The sequence below is a fragment of the Poecilia latipinna genome, unplaced genomic scaffold, assembly GCF_001443285.1.
Source record: "Poecilia latipinna isolate Pla-1442-1.1 unplaced genomic scaffold, P_latipinna-1.0 Scaffold1045, whole genome shotgun sequence".
NCBI lineage: Eukaryota > Metazoa > Chordata > Actinopteri > Cyprinodontiformes > Poeciliidae > Poecilia > Poecilia latipinna.
In genome coordinates this window covers 202809-221278 of record NW_015113661.1, presented here as the reverse complement: position 1 = coordinate 221278, position 18470 = coordinate 202809, and the positions used below count along the sequence as shown (strand labels likewise).

General features: G+C 37.1%; 1 protein-coding gene across 1 annotated transcript in view; it reads right to left on the bottom strand.

The window, feature by feature from the left end:
* Positions 1–1277: 1277 nt before the first annotated feature.
* Positions 1278–18470, bottom strand: part of LOC106959114 (syntaxin-binding protein 5-like) — a 63652-nt gene continuing 46459 nt past the window's right edge. Inside the window, exons 5-7 of the mRNA XM_015051455.1 lie at positions 11557–11691; positions 3977–4040; positions 1278–1394 (exon numbers count right to left, since the gene is read on the bottom strand). Coding sequence (XP_014906941.1) covers positions 1293–1394; positions 3977–4040; positions 11557–11691 — 301 coding nt within the window. The 3' untranslated portion in view covers positions 1278–1292. The remainder of the gene's footprint in view (positions 1395–3976; positions 4041–11556; positions 11692–18470) is intronic.

The following is an 18470-nucleotide window of genomic DNA, read 5'->3' as shown; positions in this document are numbered from 1 at the left end:
TTTCATTATAAAGAATATTTCCAGAAATCTCCAAAAGGCAGGACTTAATAATTCTCCACCTTACTCTTATTACCAAGAAAAACACGAGTACATTTTTGTGCACACTATATTTTGCAGAAGAAAAAAAAAAAAAAAAGGTGCAGTCCATGACGCTTAAAAACAGTTTTGTCTGAGACATCACTTTCATATTTCATTTTATTTTGTTGTGTATGGGTTTTATCCCATTATCTAGTGCACATTTGGGAGAAATCGATAGCCGAAACCGAATATGGATAAATGGTATAAAAATTAAGAATCTAACAAATGCAACAAATAAAAACAAAAACATCCGCTTAGATCTTTTATTTAGATCAAAGCAAATCTAAGCACAAACAGTCAAAGAGTGACTAAACTCAGAGCCAATATTGCTGTTAAATTACCTTTTAATTGGTATTCAGGTAATGTTTACTTTTTGCACTTTTCGGTTGCCTCTGATTTGTTAAAATGTTTCCATTTAACCAATTTAACAGATCTGTTATTTACAAGATAAATGTTTTAATATGTAAATATTTATCGTTTTTCCATTTTCTCTATTTTCCTAATCACATGTATTCCCATTTGACAAAAGAAAGAGAAGGTAAATTGTCAAAAGTAGAAATTAGAAAGAGACGTGCTGAAAGGTGACATATTACTATGCTAAAGATCCCAGTGGTCCACAGATACTGATAACAGTGTCTTCATAACACTGCAGAGACACAGCCTGATAAGACTGATTCATTGCTCTGTTTTCCTCCTATCTGCTGACTGGTGATCCTGTCAATTTTCTGCCACAGTGTGACATTTTAGTCAATAAATGTGAGCTTTGAAACTTACTGATGGTCTGCACTTCTTCTAACAGCTCCAAGCAAAGCAAACACTCAGTAAAAATTAGCATGTCCACCTAAGTTTTCATCAATGTCACAAGGAACTGAAGTCAATAAAGCCATGGGACTCCAGCAGAGTGACCCGGGGCATCCTGCTGACTGTACTTTTTCGATTGACGACAGAGTCCAGGTGCTTCTAAAGAATCAGCTGCCACCCTCCAATAGTATTGTAAAAAAAAGAAAAAAAAGAAAAAAAGCAGGTCCCAGGTCTGATTATGTTAAAATTGAATCTTAGTAATATATACATTTTTAACAAACACTTTACTTTTAGAAAACACAGCTCAGGCAGGTCATGAAAATCTGATCCAGTTTCAAGGTTATAAAAGAGACAACGGTAAGTTCACCGCTGATTGAAAACCAAAGGAAAAGACTCAAAAGGGAAGAAATAAGTCAGTGAGATTTGCCTACCTCATCGTAAGTGTAGCGATAGTCTGCTTTCTTTGATTTCAAATCCCACAGGACCACGATCCCAGACTCAAATCCAATTATAAGCTGCAGAGGAAGAGCAACAACCATTCAGTGAGACCGGGGGATAGAGTCGACCCTCTGATGAGCTGAAACTGAAGTAATACTCTTGACATTCCAGCACAGTATGATAGAAAGTCGGTGTAAGTAGCAACCTGCTACTCCTGGTTGACAGCAGAAAAGGCAAGGGAAAAAAAAGGCTTGCAAAAAGAACAAAAGGCTGCTTTGATTTTTGACAACCTATTTAAGGAAACAAAACCTACCACACACATATTATATATATATATATATATATATATATATATATAAAGCAAACAGAAAGCTTTACATGTGCTGAGACTTTTAGATTCATCTTAAAACGTGAAGCAAATAAATAAAATGAAAAGAAATAATCTCAGCACTGTAAAGGCGCATTCTTACAGTAAGTGTTTTACAAATGAAGATAAATAATTTTCTTAAAATCTTTTTTTTAAAAATCTAATTTAAAGATATTTAAGTTTGCAGCTGTCATGTAGCAAAGTGTGAAGGTAGTAATGATACTCTACATGCAGTGCATATTGTGGACGCTGTATTTGCTGGGAAGCCTATATGAAGAAATACGTTGCAACATCAATGTTGTTCATGCAAACATTAAAATATGTATGCATGAAGTCCTTCATTTTTTTTTTTTTACAGTGCTACATTTTTTGACAGAATGATGGCTGAGAGAGCTCACAGACTTATTAGAACAGGCAGACGGATGAATCACAAACGCATGTAGAAGACATGTTCATCTGTTTGACAGCAAGAGTGCCACAAACATGCTCAAAGCATTAATTAGATCATTGTGATTTGATTGGTCACAACATAAGAATGAAGGGTATTGCTGGAAAAAAGGACAGGTAACAAAAATGTTTCCAGTGACTGGAAAAGGATTGCGACACAATAACGTTTTGTTACTTTGAAACACAGTGACCAGCAAACTGCAACAACAGGTGTACAGCAGTGGTTTGTCTGCGTGACCATATTTAGTTTTCTTTTGGTCGACAGGATAAAAGTTTCTAGTCATGTGTTTTTCAACTTTAGAAAACAGTTGCTTGGTAACTCCAAGCATTCATAAAAATGTCAATTTATCAAGTGTTCTGAAGAAGGGATAAGCAGAACAAGAATTTGCAATAAGAACGGAAAAAAATGACCGAATATTCACAAGCAAAACACCTAGTTTCATTGCTGTGTGTGATCTAAACAAAAAACAATAATAATAACCTGCGTTCTTAGATTACTTCTGTCCCACAGCTTGAAATGGTTCACTTCACATGAACCATTTCTGTTAACCTCCCTCAGTTAACTTCCAACTTTGCATGGGTGATTTAAAAGTACAAGTTAAATTCAGATAACAAAACTGCTTTAAGTTAGAAGTTTTCATCTCATATTCACGAATGTCATGTTATTCATATTCACTATGCTTCTCCGAGTATTTAGTTGAGAGTATTTAAATAGGTTAATTTCCAGGAAGAGATCCAGCTTTTAAAATTAAAATTCCATTAAAATTTTAACAAAGCCAAATTCAAGGTTATTCCACAAACTTGATGTTAACATGTATCAATTATCAACATGTCAACATGTTGATAATTGTTTTGTTTGATAAACTAAAACTTTATCAAACAAGTTTTAGTTTGCATTTTGGATCACTATGTAGTTGGAACAACAAATTGTTTCCAAATTCCAACCATCTATATGTTGTGTTGAGACAAAATTGAAGAATTTGGAGTGTGTCCATTTTTCTCAACCACGTTGTGTAATTCACCCGTATCAGTGGAATTGAAAACAAAATCCTCATCATGTTGCTAACAACTTGGTACAGTATTCTCTCAATTCTTTGACAGACTTCCAAACATTCTTCTCATTATTATAATCAAAGAGCTCAATCTTTATCTGCTTTAAACCTGAAACTGTACAGCAGCGTTTTAAATGTAAATGTCAACAACCATGAATTTCAGTCAAGCATTTGGTTATTTGTTTTGGAGCAGGATGTTCTTTCCTCTCAGTCTATATTGATTTTAAACCTGCTTAAGTGTGAGCAAGAACTGTGGTGCGTCACTAAGGTCTTGTTTACACTCGGCTTGAAACTTGTTTGGTTGTTCTTAAACATTCAAAACAGAAACTGGACACTACTGGCTACGATCTTAAACACATCCCATTACTGGTTTTGGAATCAAAGTAGCACAGTAACATTAAGTTTGAGGATGACCCAGAACTTAACCATGTTGAAAATGTGTGTAGTCATAAAAGTCAGGTCAAGGAAACCAAAGAGGTTAAAAGAGCTTTACCAATTCTGCCTAGATTTGCCCCCCCCAAAAAAATCATGTGCATTATGTGCCACTTACAAGAACATTTTACTAAATACAGAAAATCCACTATAAATTCAGGCTTTTCATTATCTGACATTGTTTGTTGTGTGATCATTCCACTCAGGGGAAAATCTGTTCAAATACATGATTGAAAGCCACTTATTAATAAACGTACATTGGTGCCTGCAATGTGTATGAAAACGTCTGACTGTAAATGGGACTAAGTATTAAACCACAATGAAGAAATGTGCAGCTGCAGACAAAAATGTTGTGCTTTACCTTTCCTTCATCCATAGGATTATCACTTATGTGGACAACTGGTCCCGGGTGAGACTTGGAGGAACTTATGAGAGACAAAAAGACAGAACAGAAAATGTATTTTATCCATTTTGATCTATGATACCCAAAATAAAAACAGCAACAGTGCCATGGGGGGAAAAAATCTGAGCCCCAATTACAGATTATTTCAGTTTTTTTGGTCAGACCCAAATCTTTGAGTTAATCAAACTATTTTTAACATATGGCAAAGATAACCCGAGTAAATTAAAGCAAACTGCTTTTATTGTTTTAATCATTATGGTATATAAAAATCAACAACAAAGTAAAACTCCCCAAAAGCATGTAGACATATAGCATATAAACTCCAAAAGCCTTAGAATTGGTTTTATGTCTTTTTGGCTACAACCACTTGTTCTTGAATTATTTTATATTGTGGCATAATGTGTTGTTTTAGAAACCTTTTAGCCTACTTCATGTTGTCAAGCAGGTCCTATGTAGGTGATTCCAGTCATTTGACAATTACATTGGTAATTATGTTGCCAATTATGACCAAAAACAGATGCTATTAATTCATCTACATTGAAATAAGTATTTTTCTTTTTAATCTATTTTTCATATTGCGTTTCTGTGAAAACTGTGTTAATACTTGCTTTAAAAAAATGTAATGGAAGCATTGTGTATATACAATGATATGTTAATTGACAATGTGCTTAGAGTGGTTAATGTCAGATCAATATGTATGTCTGATTAGTAAACAACTATTATTCAAAACATTCAGCTGAGAAAAACTGAATATAAAACCGAATAATGTACTTTTTTCTTTGGTGAAAGGATTGAAGGGAGAAGAGAGAAGACAACGCTGCTGCTGACCCCATGGTGAAAAAAGGCAGCCGAAAGACATAAATTCACCAAAGGTTGTGATAAATGACTGTGTCAGTCCCTGGTGGCTGTGTGTACGCGAGTTTATGCGTCTGTTAATTTGCATGTCCGTGGAGAAAGCCTAAAAACGCCTCTTCTCTCGTCCTCCTGTCTGTGTCTTACCCTCCAGACAGCTTTGTGCCAAATTCCCCGTTTCAGAAATTTCCTAGCCTGCTCTTCCTTTACGAGGTGAGATGGGAAGGTCACTGCTGAAAAACGGCAATTGTTGTTGCTGTAAAAGCATAACTCTTAAACGGCGGAGGAAGGATAAGGACACCAAACAAGGATAGGAAGGGGAAGCTAAATGAAAGATGCACAAAAGTGAGGAAAATTGGACACCTTCGTTTTGGTCCGGTTTATGACTGTGCACAATTTGTTTTTGGCACGCTGAAAAGCTGAAGGTGACGGATAGGATTTTCTGATGCTAAAATAAAACTGGAGTTGTACTGATGAAAGGTTACAATTACAGTTTCTGGTTCCAGTATCAGTTTAGGTCGAATACAATTTATCTCTGTGAACTTTAAAACGTAGCAGCCATATTTTTTTTTTCTACTTTTACACTAAAGTATAAAAGAAAAGAAAAACAACAAAAAAATACTCATGCAGTGAAAGCTTATTCTCAATCTTACTGACAATGTACGTCATGTGTCTTTTATAAATCTGTTCTTATGATAAATGGAAAATGAACTGAATTCGTTTAGTGCTCTCTAGTCAAACAAACAGAAATGCACATAAAGGTAAATCAGTTTATAACTTGGGAGTTCAGTGTCTTGCCTAATGACACTTTGAGGTGTGGTGGTGAGAAACTTAAAATCTCATTTTTAAACTTACATTATTAGCTGGTCCAGATTAAATTTCTTCCCAGTCACCATGCAATTAATTTGAGCATACCTGTATTACACTATTCAAGAAAAATGTAGATAGAAATAAAACTGCAACAAAAAGTTTTTTTTGTTTGTTTTTTTTTTGTTGTTGTTGTTTTTAACAGATGTGCATTGCCAGAATCTATAAATAAAATCAAAAGAAGAAAAACATATTTAACAATGGGTCTGTGTGCTCGTTTGTCTATTAGAAAGTAACAGTTAGTGGGCAGGCAGACAGTCAGTTGTCTCTATATTTAGCCTGTTGGTACTGGAGCCTTATTACCTAAGCTCTGCTGCAGCAGGATCTCTTGATGTGTCTAATACCCATTCACTGTCTGTATGTGAGCTAAGAGCTATCCACACATGCACGCACACATATTTGAACTCTTTCACACTTGCAAACAATATCCCCAATAGCATAAATAGCCTCCTTATGGATGTCAAAACCCGCCATCGTCACAGGGAGGTATGCTTACTTGTCCAACGACTTAATTCCATCTTTGCTATTCATCTTCAAAAATTCTGATTAAATTGTTTACAGCACATAAATCCAACACGAACATTTTCGCAAAGTCTCCAAATACACATTCAGGTTTGGAGATAAAGGAATCACCATGGCAACAGAGGCAGGATGGGCAGAGTGCACATAGGCTCCCAAAAACCATCTGTAGTCTGCCACGAGCAAACCGACACACCCACACAGACCAAAAGCTGTCAGGACATGCTTTGCTGCACACACACACACCTGTCTGTGTGTACATGCATGTGTGCTTGCTTGTCTGCATGCCGCTATTCTCACAGCACCTTCCACATTTATCACATTCCAGTCTTTTTCAGCTACTTATTCAAGGTTTTTCCATTTCAAAACAAGCACACACTCGCAAAACCTGGCGACTGCTTGAGTTAAACTGAATACCCAGTGGCAAGTATAACCTTGGTAGCTTCGGTTCAGACACTCATCTTTTATGCACCTGTGCTGCACCAAAATCCATTTCTGAGTATCACCACTGCCCAACCATGCTTTCAGTGCATTAAAGAGAATGGACTATTACTTTAGGTGTGTTTTGCAAGCAAGCACGCAAGTGCTGCTAGGCAATTGTTGGTGGGTGTGTTGATGGCACAGCGGGGATATTTAAGCAACAGAAAAAGAAACACTTCACTAAACTCAACATCTATTCAGGGGAAACGCAAGGAGTTTCTTTTTTTTTGTGCTTAATAAATTTCCAGTATTTAAAAAAAATGTAGCATATTATTTATATATTTTGCATCTTGCTTTCTGTAATGTGTTTAAACAATCTAATGCATCCTTGACCAGCACTTGCGCATACAGATAAAACCTGACACAAAGTTATGCACACAGAGAGCAAGACTCAAAACATCTGGTGTCATCGCAGGTGATGATCTCAGAGGCAGCTTGCAGTGAAACAGCGTGGCTTAAGCAGCATATTTGCAGTCTGTCCGTGCCATATGTGGCCTCATTTCACCTCAGTCAGAAGTGCTTACAGTCATTTTAAATCATATTTGCTCTTCATGTTTTGTTTTATTTAGAGCCATCTTTTTTCTTTACATAGAAGAAACTGCAGTATCTGTTGTTTAATCTTTTCTTTTTCTGTACTGAGTAAATAGGGCTACCATTGTCATTACTATTGTGTAGTCCCTCTCAATGACAAAGTATTTGTTATTGGCTCGATGTTTGTGTTCAGATGTGCCCCTAGCTATTGCTACCATCAACTTTGTTGTCTCTTGTTTTTGTGTTTCAGGGCCAGGTACACTTTTGCCAGTGTTTGTGTTCAACTGTGTCTCTGACTTAAGAGTAAGTTATCAACAAAGTAATGCTAATATTGCTTTCAACTGTTACCAATAATTGAAATTGACCTTGAGATTGTTTGAGGCTTCTGTAAATTAAACCTATTAGCATATTATTAATATTGCCAGGTGTAAGATCAGTATCAGGATTGTAAATAAACCACTGTTTTAATATTTAGATTATTTAGGACAAAACAAATGGACAAAATTGTGAGACCTACTTGAAATTAATTGGTCTTTTACTCAAATGTGTAATTTACAAAATTAAGACAAGGTAAAACAACAAGATTACTTTCTTTAAGCAGTCACTTCAACAATGGTTGTAATTAGAAATCCACTTACAGACATTTTTTTCCCTCTTTTCATGCATAGGGTGACGTCTTTGTACAAATACACAAAACTACAGTTTGCAAGAAATAGCATTAGTACAAAACACATTTACAATAGCTGCTGGCCTCTGAGAGAACAGGTGAAATAAAAAGGAGGAGATGCCTCAAGTCAAAATGCTCACATAAACTCAGAGTCGCAGGAAGCTGTGCAGATTCATCACTCTACTCTACCACACCTTGGACTAACTATGTGGCTGAATCAAGTTGAACTCACTCAGAGATGCACAAACGACAGCCATTCACATATCTTAAGACATTTTGTGCATTTGCACAAAATAGTGCACCGTCTGTGTGTTTACTTTACATTACGGTACAGTTTACAGCAAAGTAGCTTTGGAACAGAGGTGTGAGTCATGAGCACACAGCATTGGTTTGGGTTGGACAGGGCCGTGCCAGGCCTTGGGCTAAATGGCACAGCAAGTGCTGCTAGTCTCCAAATAGAAGGACCCAAGGGACAATGACCCCAGAAACCGCTACATCGTGGCCTATTAGCAGTCACAGGAGAATAGTGGTGCACTGAGCACAGTGTGGGATTTAACATTTAAGTACTACTTGCAACACTATACCCATGCTAATGGTAACAATGCAGGGGTTGTGTTTTAAATTGAGAATAATATAAAGAAACTGTCTCAAGACTGCCTGGCTTAGCAACGACAGCAAGACATTTGGTTTCCCAGAATCCAAATTATATTTAAAGCAGCTACTACTTTCAGTTTTTTTAAACTAAATCTAAATCACTGGATCAGTGAGGTGGTTAAAAAAATCTGATCCGGTTAGAACCGTGTTAGAGAAAAGATGAAAAACGACATTTTACTGGAAAGGTTTCTGCAGTATATTAAGACATGCTTTGTGATCATTTAGTTTGGGAAGTAGCGACTCTTTGGAAGATAACAGGAAGGCTAAACAGTGCAAACAAAGTTGCTTTCTTTTATCCTTTTGACTTTTAACCTGTGTCTGTTATGGATTATCCTTGATTTTTTTTTTTTTTATGTTGATGGCCTTCTGGAAAGTAAGGTGTGAAATTGAATGCATGAGTTCTGTGTTAATAATAACAGCAGTGCTTACTGTGCTAACAGCTAATTTAAGATGATAAAGATAGAAAAATGTCAAGGCCATGATCATTTTGTCTTTGGTATAAGTATTTTTTTTTAAGACAAAAAACCTCTTTAACAGTTTCAATAATGGTAGGACATTGCCTTAGCTCCTAATATAAATTCATAATGACTTGAAAATAATATTTTTGCTGCTGTTCTAATATTCTATTATGCTACTCCTCAAAATCAGCATAATAAAGCAATCAGTTGGGAAAATGAGAAACGTGCAAATCTGTAAAGAGCTAATTCCAGTAAAGTGGAAACAGGACTACCCGTTAATCAAAATTACCTATATAATTGTACCAGTTGCAGTTGTAATCTCCTTCCTTGTCTTATTAAAACACAAGCGGCCAAATAAAAAGGGGTAAAAGAAGCTTTTGTTTCCTGGACACTGACCCCGTGACCTCTACAGCTGGCACAGAGATACAAGGACAAAGAACAAAAGGTTCGGCTCACACCTCTCTGATCTGCTTCAAAGCAAATCACACGCGTGCGCTCAAATATGCAAACCATGTGCTTCTGTAGCATATCAGAGAAATCAGTCCCGACACTTCGACCATCTTAAAGGATGTGATTTTCCTCTAAATTCACCAAGTGACTCTAAGTGGTCAGTGTAGGAAGTCCATTGGTAACATGCAGTTAATGGTTAATTTGTGCATATTTCATGTTAAATAACATGATTTTTTTTTTTTTACAAATAAATACAAACATTTCAAGACATTTAATTATAACTGATTAATGCTTTGCATTTAGAATGTTATGTTTTCTTTTATTGAAACAAAACTTTTTTTTATATACCTTTTAAAATTTATTAGAATTTTTTTTTCTGTCCGAACAAAATTAAGTGTGAACTATGAAGGTGAGGGACAGAGGAAGATAACTCCGTCAAGAAAAGTCAAAGTTAATGCTCGTCCTTTAATCTGAAGGCCATATGGTATCTGCTGCTCTATCATTCATATCGTCTCTCCATCTCGTCATTATCACTCTTTACCTCCTGCCCTTTTTTTTTTCTTTAATTGGAAACCTTCTCCCTGGTCGCTATCTCTTATCTGCACAACTTCCTTTATCTGCTCTGCCCTGTGCTACCTGCTTTTAACCCTCCATCACAACTCCACCCATCTCCTCCATCACTCTGCCTCTGTGCGCGTCCTTTTCCCCAGGCGAAAGCCCCATCTCATCCATTCAGCTTCTCTCCCCTCTGTCATAATCCCGCTTCCCCCCTCTCTCCCTCTCCCACCACTCAGCTCTCGCCTTTTCTTCCCCGCAGCCCTGTCGACGAGACGTCTGTGTGTACCATACACTGATCTCGGCAGACACCTGTTCCACCCACTCCCTCCTCCTCCTTTCCTGCTATCTACACACAAACATGCATATGGGCTCACATGCAAGAAGAGGGATGAGGGGGAAAGTGTGAAGCAAAATGCTCCAGTGAATAATTTAAGTCTCTACAGCGGGGAGCCCAAATGGAGCCTGTCATCCTGACGGATCCATTCAAACAGCAGAGATGGCATCCTCACTACCTGACACCGTGCTTTGAAATGACACTCATGAATAACTTCTTATGTCGTTACAAAACTATAGCTCAGCTTAGAAAGCTATTCTACTTACCTCAAAAAACACAAACAACTCAAGTAATCCACAAATGCAAGGAACAAAAGGAAACAGAAGTAAATTAGTCCAAAAATTGAGGTGATGGGTAGAAAATTACCAACATTTCTAAAAGTTAAATTTGGCACACAAACAAAAGTGTGCTTCGTCTACAGAACACAATCCCCACACTGAAACAGGGTGACAGCAGCATCATGATGTGGGGTTGCTTTTCTTCGAAACTGTTTATTTTCTTCAGGTGAAGTTATGAACAGCCTCACATATCAGGTAGTTTAGACCAAAAACCTTTACGTGTTTTCGAGAAAGCTGACGATAATACGCCGTTTCACCGTGACCATGTTTTTTGTTCAAGTCAACAAAAAAGTATGTTCTCTTTGGAAGAAAAATTATGTTTTGGAAAAGCTCAGTTAAAACTCAAAATCAAGTCTGTTAAAAGGTGAAAATTAAAATGTATGGGGTCACCTGAAGAACGTTGAAGACAAAATGTATCCTAGAAATTGCTGAAACAGTAATAGCGTTAACACTTGTTTAGCTAAGATATGTCATTCTTTAAATGTTTTTCCCCTTTTTGTGCTGTTTTTTTTACTTAAATTTTAAGTGTAAAACAATATTTTGTTTTTATTAATTAGAAAAATGTATTTACAATAACACTATTTACTAATCACAAAAGTCTGGTATTGTAACAGGAAAGTTCACACTTATAAAGTCCACCAACTATGAGACAGCTTTTAAATATGAAGCTGAAATTTGAAAACAAGGCCTGTGCAGCCCTGTGTTCAGATGTATGGGAACTGGAAGATAAGGAGAAAGAAAAGAGACTTGAGAGAAATTTTGTTGGAGAGAAACCATCAAGGGGAAAAAAAAAAAAAAAAAAAAAAAAAAAAGAGGTCAGGGCCACTCACAGTTCAATGGCTTTGTTCCACATGATGACATAGCCTGAGAGCATGAAGGACTCCACGTTGACGATGTGGATGTTCCCTCGTTCTGTGCCGATGTACAGCCACTTACTCTGGAATGGCAGGTGGCAGAAAGTTATTCTGTGGAAGGAAAAGAAAAAGAAGCAACAACCATTAGAGACATCGTCCAAAAACTAAAGGGTAAATGTTTGGATAATAATGATGAAAACTCTTGGAAATCACCGAGTGTCTCATAAGTAGTGACACATTATGCCACAGTTTGAGGGGGATTATTTACCACTCCTACAGGTCGGAGCACTCAAGACAAGACTGGCTCCCCAAAGAGGGCTTTAACTCAGCCATTTAGCCCATTTTTCTGTACATCCATAGGACACATGAGGGCAAGAGTCAAGCGTAATTCTCCTGTTTTCATTATCTCTCGGTATTTCCTCCTTTCATCCATCCATCAGACTTAGATTTAATGAGAGGTTATAAACCCTTCCCTCCTTAAACATGGCTGTCCATTCATCTTCTCATCCCTTTTTCATCATTGTGTTCTTTCATCCATCCTCCCGTGGAATAATAGTGTGCAACCTTGGTAATCCAGCATGCTAATATTTCAAGGTCAGTTAGCTCCTCCAGTGATCTGTCTGATTCTGCACAGCGGTTTGAGACAAAGCTTTAGACTTCAGAGGCTCAAGACGGAACCCTTAAGTTACTCGTATGAATATTATCTACATAGCAAGAGAGCTGGCTTCTTTATTTTCAGATCACATCCTCCTGTGATCAAGCATATAAATATTTCCTTTGCAATAACAGAATTAGCTGCTACAGCGCAATTTAATCATTCAACACATGAAAATTCCAAATCAGATCAATATCAGAGTCAAGATTAATAAAATGTTATGTCTCAATTACAGTTCTGCATAATTCTACAATATTCAACAGTTATGAATCATGTTTGATATAATGCATGTGCATTAGCTAGTGCTTTGCAAAAACTAACTGAAAGTCTCCCAAGTAAAATGACTAAATAAATTAGCACAAAAATTTGGCAACAGAATAAAATGCTTAGAGACTTTATTAGATTGCCCACAAATATCCTTTTTGGCAATCCAGTCCAGTACGTGGTGATAATACACCTTTCAGCCAGGTTGCCCATTTTGATTTACTCCTTGCCGGCTAAATCGATTTAAAAAGTAAATTCTCTGCGGTTTTACAGTCAAACAGATTCTAAATCAACATGATATTGCAAATTTAAATATGACCCATTAGATATACATTGAGGTATACAGTGTACATGGCAAAATTGGGCCTAAATCCAGCCATTGGATGGAAACGCAGTTAGGTATGAGTTAAAAATGCATCAACAGGCATTACTGGTAAACACTTAATAATGTGTTGGTGTGTGGAGAATATATGACAACAATTGATGATAAACTACAATCACTGCTACAACAATGCATAATTTATTATTTACAAGTTAACTGAAGTAGCAGCCAAGAACTGAACTCTGTCATTATCTGTATCATATCAGCCAGTGCACAAGCCTAACGCCCTGCTCATTTCCAGCAAAATGTTTTGGTATAAGCTAGTAGAAATGCAATAATATTTCCAAAGTACATTTTTAAAAGTCAGAATAAAAAAAGAATATGCAACTTCTTAACCATCTACACAAGTGGATAAACGTAGAGCATTGCATTTGCAATTTAATAGCATTTTTTTTTTCTTGCAAAAAGGCTAATCAAAATGTTTTACATGCTACATCACTTCAACCTAAGAACCTAAGGGCTGCCAGTTTGTAGCACCCCTGCATCTAGTGAGTAAAATATTGTGTCTGTAAGTGAGTTCCCCTTTAACAGCTGCAGCAGTTTTATACACAATTACTGCTGTGTGTTCTGCTTTTCAGAAATATTATTCCATAAAATGCAATCTGTGTGCTCTCAGTGACTATTTGTTTCTCATTTACGGGCCCATAAAAGCTTGCCTGTTTGTGTTTGTGTACAACACGCTTCCCAGCGGGTGATGTGCATTCATGTTCTCCGCATACGTACCGCATGAAAATATCTGTTGCATAATTTCGCCGTGTGTCTGTGCATGCGCGCGTTTGCGCACGCAGGCTAACTGATTAAGTATTCTGAGAGCCAGTTTGAGAGGGCAAACTGAGAGGCAGTGTCAGGAGCATAATTATACAAATTTGCTTGCAATATGTCGGTGTGCGTGCGTGCATGCGTTTGTGTCCACTTCACAGCGTGCGTCTACGTGTGCAAATATGCACCCGATTGTTTGTGCATACATGTGTCTCCTGGTAAAATCTCCAGCTTCAAGTGGTCACGACACACAAAGGCAGCTGCCAGCTTGCTGGCCCAGGGCCAAACACATTGCCTCAGAAATGACAGACGCCTGCCACACAGCTCAGCTCTGAGACTCACTGCACTGTGGGCTAGACATATGAGAGCACGGTTCACTGCAAATGAATTAAAGAGACAGGATAATTCAGAAAATTGTCCGTTGTGATGTATGGTTTTCTGTGTTCCTAACTAGGCTAATTCTTAGACTACACAAGCTGTTCAAGCATTTCATAAAAATACTTCCATTTAAAGGAGACCTGTGTCTAGCATTGCTTTCTTTATTGCAGAGATACTTTTACTGCGCTGCAGTCGAGTCCAGAGGCATAACTGCTGAATAAGGAAAGACACATTCAAGACACAAAATTGATATGAATTGCTTAATTCATTAAACTAAGCTGTGCTAATTTTGTGAAACAGTAAATTTATAAATTGGACTTTTGAAAAATGTAGATCCATTATTTACTCAAACATGTTGGGCTGTGTTATGATAGCAGAGGATGATGCAGGCAGGGAATTATAGAACTTAATCAAAACATAAAAATCAATCAAACACAATGTTAATTAGTTAACACAGTTAATCTCTCTGAAACTGATCGTTTTTTTTTTTCTGTCCATTGTATTTAGATTTGGAAATTCATTAACAGCTTGGCGTAATTGAAATGTCAGCGATTGCATTGTGTGGACTTTTTTGACACAAAGATGATCTGTGCCAGTTACTGATGCAACAACAAGGTCATACAGTAAAGAAAATAATATAAAAAAATACCCTTAATACCCCACTTGATTGTGGCATTTTTGAAAAAAAAAAAGCTTTTAATGTTCAGAAACATTGTGTCAGGGATCTCATTGTAGATGCGCACAAGGCAGCACAACTGCTGCCTGTTTTCTGTCTCACCATGTATTTTGATGTTTTTCTACTTTTTCTAAAGACACCTGTTATGCTGGGAAAAATGTGAGGAAATTAAGAAAATTTTGAGTAATATCAACACCTCCAATGTTTCTTTGGTGCATTGTTTTGGTATGCTTTGGTGCACTAATATTCAGAATTTCACTGAGAGTGAAATTCTGAATATTATTTACATGTCAACGGGTAAATGCTGTTATGTTTTAATCACTGTTGTTTGTACACATGGCATGTAAAAGTTGCAGCACTCATGTGGTGGAATTGATCAACATTTCCAAAGATGTCAGTGGCAGCCAAGTTCAGCTGGTGTCCTCTCTGAATAAACATGAACATCCAGTGCCACCACCAAAGGTGCCTGTAACTAAGGTACATTTTAACCAAATGCATTCAAACTTCAGAATGTTTTAGTTTGTCTGTTTAATGGATCACCCACCTGCCTGACAGGTTTCTCCGACTACTGTTACAGTACCTCAAGGTCTGCATACATTTGGTAGAAAAGCCAATGTAATGAGGTTTTATGCCTGAAGATGTTCGACAACCTTCCTCATTTTTTTTCCACAGCGCCAACATAACAGATGAATCACGGGAGAAGTTTTCACAAGACACTGAAGCTCATTTGCAATCCTCAGAAATTTGAATAAACTCTACAGCTAATGACACCTCACAGAATCACTAATAAAAAAAAAATTTAAAAAAAAACATTGTGAATTCCTGGCGTGCAGAGCAGACAAGAACAAGGCACTTATACACTTTTCAAGTTTGTATCCAGCATCTGTTTGCCACTTTCCAGTCATATTTTTCCAACGGTTAGTGTTATAATTAGAACAAATCCAACCATCTCATGCTACATTTATTGGGACTGATTATAATGCATTATAATACAAGATTTAACCAGAATATTTAAATCATTATTATTATGCAAGCAGTTCATAGGGAGGGCATTGTTTGCTTACAGCGCATTTCAAATTCCCTTGCCTGGAGGTGCTTGCTGCAAGTTTTAATGCCAACATGGCCACAGTTTCTCATAAACAAGTCGCCATATTCAACAAGACATGCTTTTCATTTTCAGGAAATGAAACCGTCATTGTACGAGTCGATCAAGAAGAGCACTCAATGTAGCAGCTAAAGGCCTGTGCAAGAAACTGCAAGAGGCATACAGATGCAGCTGTATAGATGTGTCCTTGGTGAAAGTGATTTCATGAAAAAGAAGCAAAAATTAAAGCAAAAACACACAAAAAGTGTCACGCAATTATCTACACATTAACTATTTGAAAGCACTTTTCAACTAGCTTGCATGCTGTTCAAGGGCTCCAAGTTAAATTGAGCTCAAAAGTGTTCTTGTCAATGGAAACAAAAATTCCCCAATATCAACAGCAAATAAGCAAAAGTGGAAAAATCTATTTTTTTACTCATGATGTAAGCTAGCGTTTCTCCTCCTCCACAATTACATCGCATCATATCACCCTGCTTTGACAACAAAGCATTCGCTTCTGCAACGTATTCCTACGAGGCGAAGAGGTGACGAGAGCGTCCTACGCCAGAATGACTCGGCAGGATTTCTTTTGCACTCCTTACATCCCCACACTCCTTCCCACATACTGAATCACTGCTCACTGGCTGAGGCCCAGTCTGTCTCAACTCCTCCCCCTCTCATCGCTTCTCTTCTCGCTTCTGGAGCCTGTGATCAGATGCGAGTGGATGCTGACGCTTTCTGCAGCAACGCTTTCAACCATCAGCTCAAATTCTGGTCAGAAGGGAGGGGGGCGGAGGGGGAGGGGGGTAGGTGGGAGAAAAACTAAAAAAAGACTGTTGGATGAGAAAAAAACTGAAAAAAAAAAGATTCAAGGTTATAGGAAGTCTGAATGTCTGCAAATATTTTCAGACAACTAGGTCAAGAAAATTATAAAAGTACGTTTCTGAACACACCTGCACTAATATCTTGCAAACCAGACTTTTGGTGTATTGTTTGTGTTGTTAAAGTGTTTTAAAAGGAAACAATGTTCTGGTATGTTCATTATAGTACATGTAAATACTTCAAAAAAATAAAAAATAAAAAATATATCACCTCGTGCTCTTTGTGTACTCTCGCTGTTCTTTTGTGATGATCTGGAAACCGTAAAATCAATAGGAGCATTTTTTACGACATTCTTATTATTTAGAATTACAGTTTTCACTCATTCTTTCATGTTTGATAAAACTGTCTCATTGCTAAATATAATAAGTTGACTAAAATTTTACCAAAATATATACTGCAATAATGGAGTGTTTTTGAGCAAATGACAAGTACAGCTGAGGAACAAATGAGGAATTGTTTGAGAGTCTATATATGTTCTCTGTACCCAGAATGCATCATTATACAACTACTGGCCAGGATGTAGTTGTACAATAAACATCTGAAAAACTATTATGTTTTAAATTGCCACCTTGTCCACAACTTGACAAGAGCCAGTCACGTTTTAAACATTTGAGAGTGAGAAGAAAAGTAAAGTTAAAAAGATGGGACAGAGTGTCAGAGAGCAAGTATTTTTATTAGTTTAACAGATCTGTCTCATTCAATCTTACATGTCACCCTTAAAATCTGGTGACGTTGTTGCTAGGCTTCACTTCAACAATCAGGCCTAACTGCAGATGACATTTGGAGGAAATAAAAAAAGTGCAGTATTTTGAGCAATAAATATGGTTCAAGGGGAGGAAAAAAGTGATAACTGGCTAAAAAAAAAAAAAAAATCAGAAAAGTATTCTGTGGTGTTTAAAATTAAATATGGATTGTAATTTTCTGTGATCAAGGATTCAAAGACAAGCAATCTTTCCCTTATTTTGTCTATTCTGGAACTTGAAGAATGAGCATTTTTTTTAAGTATGACTGAATTATATTAAAATCAAGACAAAGGGAAGAATGTCAAAGAGCTAACCATGTGAAGTCATTACGACACACATTTTTCTTGTCACAGGTGAATGGATGGTTGACCGCTTGTGCCAGAGTAAATCCATAATCAAATATTAATTCCAGTTATACTTCCATCGTTTTTTTGTATTTAACCTATTTGAAATGATTTTTGTTACATTTCAATGGCAAGTCATTTGGCTACATGTGCCTCAATCAACTACAGACACTAGTGAACCAGAGTAGGCTTTCAAATTCATTCACATGGTGGCATGCTTTCGGCACCGGGCTCCATTTCCACTCGTCTCTAGCCTTCCACACAACAATATTACTGCATATTGAAAGAATGAGCATGGTAAACTGCTCCATTTCAAAAGGCACACAGGGAGGCTTTCAGAGACACGAGTTACGGTAGACAAATAGGCAGTACTGGAACACTCCGCCCCCTGTATGACTTACATTAAGCATTCTGTTCAGCTGAGCCTGCTTTTCCTGGTTCCTTCTCCCCTTTTGACACCATCTAACAAAGCAGTCTGGCACTGGGATTGTGTCCAGACCCACCTTGATATGGTAAAATCTCCTAGGTGATTGCAGTGCAGCAACTCAGGGTTTGGGTTTTGGATAGTTGGATTTAATTTCCGTTAGGTTTTTTAAATCTAAACGAAAAAAAAAAAAAAAAAAGTCTCATATTAATTATAAAATCCGTTTTCAAATGGCTCAGTCTGTTTTTACTGACTTACAATTTACAACGAAAAGAGTTTGGCCTCTTGCAAGTTTCTTC